A 6,542-nucleotide genomic window follows, 5' to 3' on the forward strand; every position below is an offset into this window, starting at 1 on the left:
CCACTGCTCTCCGCATCGGAAAGTGTATCCCACGGGGGAGTTTGTCCCACGAGCAAGTCACCTGTCCGGGCAGGCGTCCGTCCCCTGAGGGAGCAGCCGCCCCCCGCAGCCTGGTCTGAGACTTCACAGAAAAGCGCCTCAGACGTGGGCTGGCTCCACCCGGCCCACGGTCAGCCACGTGCGGCTCTTCACTCCACTAACCGTCTGGTCCCAGTGGGCTGCCCAAGCCCTGCCGCTGCCTCCCGCCAGGCGACGTCTGAGATACGCGTTGAGAGCCAGCGCCCCTGGGCTACACCGGCCTGTGATCAGGCCCAGCTGGTGGCTCCTACGTTCCCACCATTGACTCTTCACGCCCATTGGTACGATGTAAAACACTACACCCGGCCCAGGGCTGATCCCATGTGGCCAGGCCCTTGAAAACATGCCTTCCTTTCTACAGCAAGGGAAGCGCTGTGTGTGTGTGTGTGTGTGTGTGTGCGTGCGCGCGCAGTTGTGGGTGCCCCTGCTACTCTGCATATGTGTTAGTTCCACCACTCTCATGTCTGAGGAGAAAAGAGCCCAGGTGTCCTGGAGGACCTTAGTGGGAAGGTTCCCCAGACACATCTTGGGTGGACAGTCCAGGCCCAGTGCAGCGATGGACCCCTGGGTTGGTTTTATTTGCCCCGAGCCAGGACCTTCCTCCGCACCCTCCTCAGGGCCGCGGCCACGTCCTTGTTCCTCAGGCTATAGATGAGGGGGTTCAGGGCGGGCGCCACAGTGGTGTAGAAGATGGCCGCCACCTGGTCACGCTCCGGAGCGTTTCTGGACTCTGGGTTTCGGTAGGATAAGATCACGGTGCCGTAGGTAAGCGTCACCACGGCCAGGTGGGAGCCGCAGGTGGAGAGGGCCTTGCGCAGGGCTTGGGCAGAGCGCAGGCGGGCCACGGCCACCCCGATGCGGACATAGGAGGCCAAGATGAAGGCGAAAGGGGCCAGCACCACGAAGACGCCTTCGGTGCCGAGCACCAGCTCGTGGACATAGGGCCAGGTACAGGAGAGGTGCAGCAGGATTTGCAGGTTACAGAAGAAATGCTGCGGGCGGTTGCCGCAGTAACGCAGCTGGGCAGCCATGATGGTGTTCAGCAGGGCGTGTGAGATCACCACGACCCAGGAGGCAGCCACCATCTTGAGGCACATGGACCGCGTCACCACAGCAGCATAGCGCAACGGGTCACAGACGGCCACGTAGCGGTCGTAGGCCATGGCAGCCAGCAGGTAGCCCTCCATGTTGCCCACCGCCATGAAGAGGAAGAGCTGGGCCATGCAGCTGGCGAAGGGGACAGTCCGATGGTGGGTCAGGGAGTGCACCAGGGCCTGGGGCAGGGTGATGGAGGTGAAGCTCATGTCCACCACGGCCAGCTGGCTGAGGAGGAAATACATGGGGCTGTGGAGCTGGGGGTCAGCCCATACCGCCAGCAGCAGCACGGAGTTGCCGACTAGGTTCACCAGATAGGTGGCCAGCAACCCCGCGAAGATCAGCGGCTGCAGGTCCTGGCGTTCGGACAGGCCCAGGAGCACGAACTCGGAGACGGACGTCCAGTTGGCTTCGGCCATGGGGAGGGGCCGCGGCAGCACCTGAGCGGGGCGGAGAAAGGTGTCAGCAGCGACGTAACACACTGATGAATTACGCCGGCCCTCTCCATAGAATCATAGAACCATAGAGCTGGAAGAGACCTCAGGAGTCATCAAGTCCTGCCCCCTGCCCAAGGCAGGACCAATCCCAACTAAATCAACCCGGCCAGGGCTTTGTCAAGCCGAGACTTAAATAACTCTAGGGATGGAGATTTCACCACTCCCCTAGGGAACCCATCCCAGCGCTTCCCCACCCTCTGAGTGAAAGAGATTTTCCTAATATCCTACGTAGACCTCCCCCAACGTAACTTGAGCCCATTGCTCCTTGTTCTTCCATCCGTCACTACTGAGAACAGCCTCGCTCCATCCTCTTTGGAACCTCCCTTCAGGAAGTTGAAGGCTGCTCTCAAATCCCCCCTCACTCTTCTCTTCTGCAGACTAAACAAACCCAACTCCCTCAGCCTCTCCTCATAGCTCATGTGCTCCAGCCCCCTCATCAGTTTGGTCGCCCTCCGCTGGACCCTCTCCAATGCGCCCACGTCCTTTCTGTAGTGGGGGGCCCAGAACTGGACACAAAACTCCAGATGTGGCCTCACCAGAGCCGAATAAAGGGGAATAATCACGTCTCTGGATCTGCTGGCAATGCTCCTCCTAATGCACCGCAATACGCCGTTAGCCTTCTTGGCTACCAGGGCGCCCTATTGACATCTCCAGCTTCTCATCTGCTGGAATCCCCATGGCCTTTTCTGCAGAACTGCTACTTAGCCAGTCGGTCCCCAGCCTGTAACAATACTTGGGATTCTTCCGTCCCAGGGCAGGACTCTGCACTTGTCCTTGTTGAACCTCATCCGATTTCTTTCAGCCCAATTCTCTAATCTGTCCAGGTCGCTCTGGACCCTCTCCCTGCCCCCCAGCGTATCCACCTCTCCCCCTAGCTTAGTGTCATCTGCAAACTTGCTGAGGGTGCAATCCATCCCCTCCTCCATTCATAAAGATGTTGAACAAAACCTGTCCAAGAGCAGCTCCTTGGGGCACTCCCCTAGAAACCGACCGCCATCCTGACATCGAGCCGTTGATCACTCCCTGTTGGGCCTGACACTCTAGCCAGCTTTCTATCCATCTTACCGTCCATTTATCCAATCCATATTTCCGTAACTTGCTGGCAAGAATATTGTGGGTGACTGTACCAAAAGCTTTGCTAGAGTCAAGGTGTATCACATCCCCTGACTTCCCCATGTCCACGGAGCCAGTTACCTCATCACAGAAGCTAATCAGATCGGTCAGGCACGACTTGCCCTTGGTGAATCCATGTTGACTATTCCTGATCACTTCCCCCTCTTCCAAGTGCTTCAAAATGGATTCCTTGAGGATCCCCTCCATGATTTTTCCAGGAACTGAGGTGAGGCTGACCGGTCTGTAGTTCCCTGGATCGTCCTTCTTCCCTTTTTTAAAGATGGGCCCTACATTTGCCTTTTTCCAGTCATCCAGATATTGATTTCCACCTGCCTCACATTCGGGCCTCCAGCCAAATTCACTAATGCCTGGTCATTTTCTCTGGCCTTCGCGGGTAACAGTGCAGCCATCTGTCTGCTCGGAATTTGTCTGGCTTCCACCTCCAGACCTGCCCTCGCTGTCCCTTCCTCTACCACAGGGACGCTCCGTCACACCGGCACACCACGGGCCCGCAGCTGCTAAGACGACAAGCAAAGCTAAGGCCTAACACACTCAGAGCCGGAGGCCGGAGCAGGTCACCGCTGGGGCAGTTTCCCTCCACACGGGGACACGTCCCGGAGGAAGGCACTTAGCGTTTGCACTCGACGGAGGGCTTGGAAATTGCTCCAATGTCGCTCACAGTGTCGGTTTATAATAAAATATGGAAGTTCCGCTTTGTAACTTAGAAAACGTTCGCTCGGAACTTGGGAGCCCTCCCCTCCGCCCATCCAGAAGGTCTGTCGAGATCAGAGCGGCCCCCAGAGGTGACTGCAATGCGAGGGGTTCACTAACGCCCCTGGCACCCCTTGGAAACGCAACGGGCCAGGAGGTTTATCCTGCGATCTCGGAAGCCGAATGCAGGAAATTAAACAAAGTCACAAGGAAAACTTTGCTGCTTGACGGCCAAGAGGCTCAGAGGCAACAGCTGAAGCCAGAGATCCCCAGGGGTTCCCCAAGCTGTGGGCATTGGAGGCAAGTTCTAGGGGCCCGTGGAGCCCCCACACCAGGAACATTCCTGGCCTGGGGCTGGGCTCCAGGAAACTCGCCCCCTCGGCTCCGTGCCCCCGTGTCCTCCGGCCCCACCTGCCGCCCCGGAGCAGCACAGAGACCCCGCCTGCTCCCGCAGCTCCGGCGCAGGGACGCATTGGCCAGCAGCCGGGGTGAGTGAGCAGCGGGAAGTTGCTTTACCCTGCTGCGCTACCGGTGCCTCTGCCTCCCCGCCCCCGGACATTTTACATCCGGGCTGGAGGACACGTGTGGGGAGGGCACATGGCAGCAGGGAGGCCGGGGGCAGCAGCCCCCTGGAGCCTCCTGCACCGTTCCAGGAGCCATTGCCACAGGGGATTAGCCCCACATCCCCGTGTGCGCCCCACTCCACCCAGTGCCTGCACCTTCTCCTGCCACCCCCCATCCTGCCTCCAAACCCGTCCCCTTCAGCCCCCCCCAAAACCCCTACCCCTGGCTCCACGCCCCAGCCAGCACCCACATGCCCTCCTGGAAGCTGCTCGCTGCACCCTAAGCCCCAAACCCTGTCCCAGAGCCCTCAGCCAGGTCCATGGGATGCTTGGGGGTGGCTGCCCCAGGCCCCGGCGCTTGGGGGTCCCTGCAGCGGCTGCCTCAACCATCCAGCCTGGGGGACCCCCGCCCCCCTCTCGCAGCCGCCAGGAGCCGAGGGCCGTGGCCGGGAGAGGGCAGCTGTGGAGTGTGATGCTGGGGGCTGCTCCAGGCCCTGCCCCCACGGTGCGTGCGGGAGGGAGATGAGCCCGGCTGCCCCCCTGCCCCAGGCCTCCCGTTAATCCCCCGGGGAACATGGCTGGGCGGGGTGGGGGGGAGAGAGGCTTTGGCCAGCGGTGGGGGCTGGGCTTGCGGGGGGCCGGAGTGGAGCAGGGCCTGAGCTTGTGTGTGGGGGCTGCCCCAGGCTTTGCACCCCCCAGGAATGGCCCTGCCTGCTACCGTCCCCCACCCAAACTTGGGGCTGTCAGAGCCTTAGGCGGGGGGGGGGCACTTTGAGTGGGGAGGGGTGTGCGCTTCACCACCAACATTCTTCCCAAACGCCCCCCCGGCCGTGGCAGGAGCCGGTGATGCGGGACCGTCCCGGCCGGCTCCTTGTCCCGCCTCTGAGAAACCTGCAGGGACGGGCACCCCACGGCCCCCTGGGGTCTGACCGGCCTCCCGCCCGGCCCCCCCGCTGCAGTTCTGTGGCCACGGAGAACAGCCCCGCCCGGCCCGGCTGCCCCCGCCCGCAGCAAAGGTGAGGCTGCTTCCGCCTTTCTCAGGAGTTTGTAGCCACGTCTCCTGCGCCAGGTTTTCTGACCTTCCTCACGCCTCCCGCTCCCCTCCGGACTGGCTCCCGCCTGAGCCCTCCTTTCCAGCCCAGAACGGGACCCAGGGCTCCGGCGGAGACCTCCCGGTGTCTCCCCGTCCCGTGTCCGACCCACGGCGCTGCTGTGCGCCCCGCCCGGAGCAGTGGTGCTGACACAGCCGTGTCGCTGTGGGGAGTGGCCGGGGGTTCTCCGTGGGGCGCTGTGTCGAGGCACCGCAAGGAGGGGACGCAGCCCCTGAGAGTCACAGAGCGGCGGGCGCGGCGCATCTCCAAGCCGGCGACGCGACTGCCCAGCGCGTCCGGGAACCTACCTGAGAGGGGCCCCGGTGCTCAGTTCATCAGAGAGCTGGGGAGGGGGAGACCTGGTACCGGTTTCCAAACACACGCGCAGCCCTTCGTCCGCAGCCCTGGGAGGTTCGGGGCCAGCTCCGGCGCGGGGACGACTCTCCTCTGACGAGAGAAGGGGGATTAGGGGCGTCTATGCCCTCGTTCCACTCTCCTGGGCGGCAGAGTCCTCCTGACCCTAATGAGGCTGGACCCAGCATTCTGGGGTCCCTGACCCTCCAACCGTGTGACGCTCACCGTGAGCGGGGGCGGGGCGTGGACTGGGGTGTCCCCACTCCGGGCTCCCCCCTCCACACCGCACACTGCCCGGCCCACGGCTCAGCGCCGACAGCGCCAGGCGAATGCCCTTCCGTGCCCACTGCCCAGTGCAAACAAACCGAGTGAAGACGAGGGGGAACGTCGCTGGCAAACCCCTCGCCCTGCTCTGTGGCACGGAGCCCTCGCACGGCGTGTGTCCGGGTGTCGGGGCAGGTCGCAGGCTGGTCCCTGTCGGTCCCAGGCCCCCGCCCCAGGCCCTGGCCGCGCTGCCGCTCAGACACTCGCTGTCGGTGACAGGACCCTACACTCCACCGTCTGCCCCCCCCCCCGTCTGCCCTGCCAGGCCTCTTGGCTGGTGGAGTCGCCCTGCACCGGGCCTCTCCCAGGGTCCCCCCTGCACCCAGCCCCAGCTCGCCTCGTCCAGCCGGCATTGCCACCCCAGCCTCTCCCCTGCGGTGCCCCACACGCACCCTGAGCCCAGGCTCACCTCGCACAGGGGCGCATGGCTCTGACTTTCCCCGGCGTCTGCAGAGGATCCGCCGCCCCTCCATGAAGATAAACCCCAGAACGCAGGCCCCGGGGGCAGCAGAGCCTCCTCCATTAGCTTAACGAGCCCCCGAGGGGGGGGCAGTGACTGAGAAAACATTCATTAGCGCTCGACTGAGGCGCCCCACGGCTGGGAGGTGCGGGGCCGCCAAGGCCCATGGACTCCTTCATGGTGGGACGTCTCCCCATGGACCGTCTCTGGCAGCCTGTCGCCACGTCTGCTGAATGGCTGCCCTGTTCTATCCAGT

At 63.0% G+C, this 6,542-nt stretch overlaps 1 protein-coding gene across 1 annotated transcript; it reads right to left on the bottom strand.

The window, feature by feature from the left end:
- Positions 1-653: 653 nt before the first annotated feature.
- LOC142823703 (olfactory receptor 1f45-like) lies at positions 654-1,592 on the bottom strand. Its single transcript, XM_075914887.2, has one exon. The coding sequence runs from the start codon at positions 1,590-1,592 to the stop codon at positions 654-656; it is 939 nt and encodes a 312-aa protein (XP_075771002.2).
- Positions 1,593-6,542: the final 4,950 nt, after the last annotated feature.

Source organism: Pelodiscus sinensis, chromosome 18 (genome assembly GCF_052426305.1).
Source record: "Pelodiscus sinensis isolate ZL-2025 chromosome 18, ASM5242630v1, whole genome shotgun sequence".
Taxonomy (NCBI): Eukaryota; Metazoa; Chordata; order Testudines; family Trionychidae; genus Pelodiscus; species Pelodiscus sinensis.

What these genes read in the sequence shown, in the direction of transcription:
- LOC142823703 (XM_075914887.2), bottom strand. Translation starts at nt 1,592, where the DNA reads ATGGCCGAAGCCAACTGGACGTCCGTCTCCGAGTTCGTGCTCCTGGGC.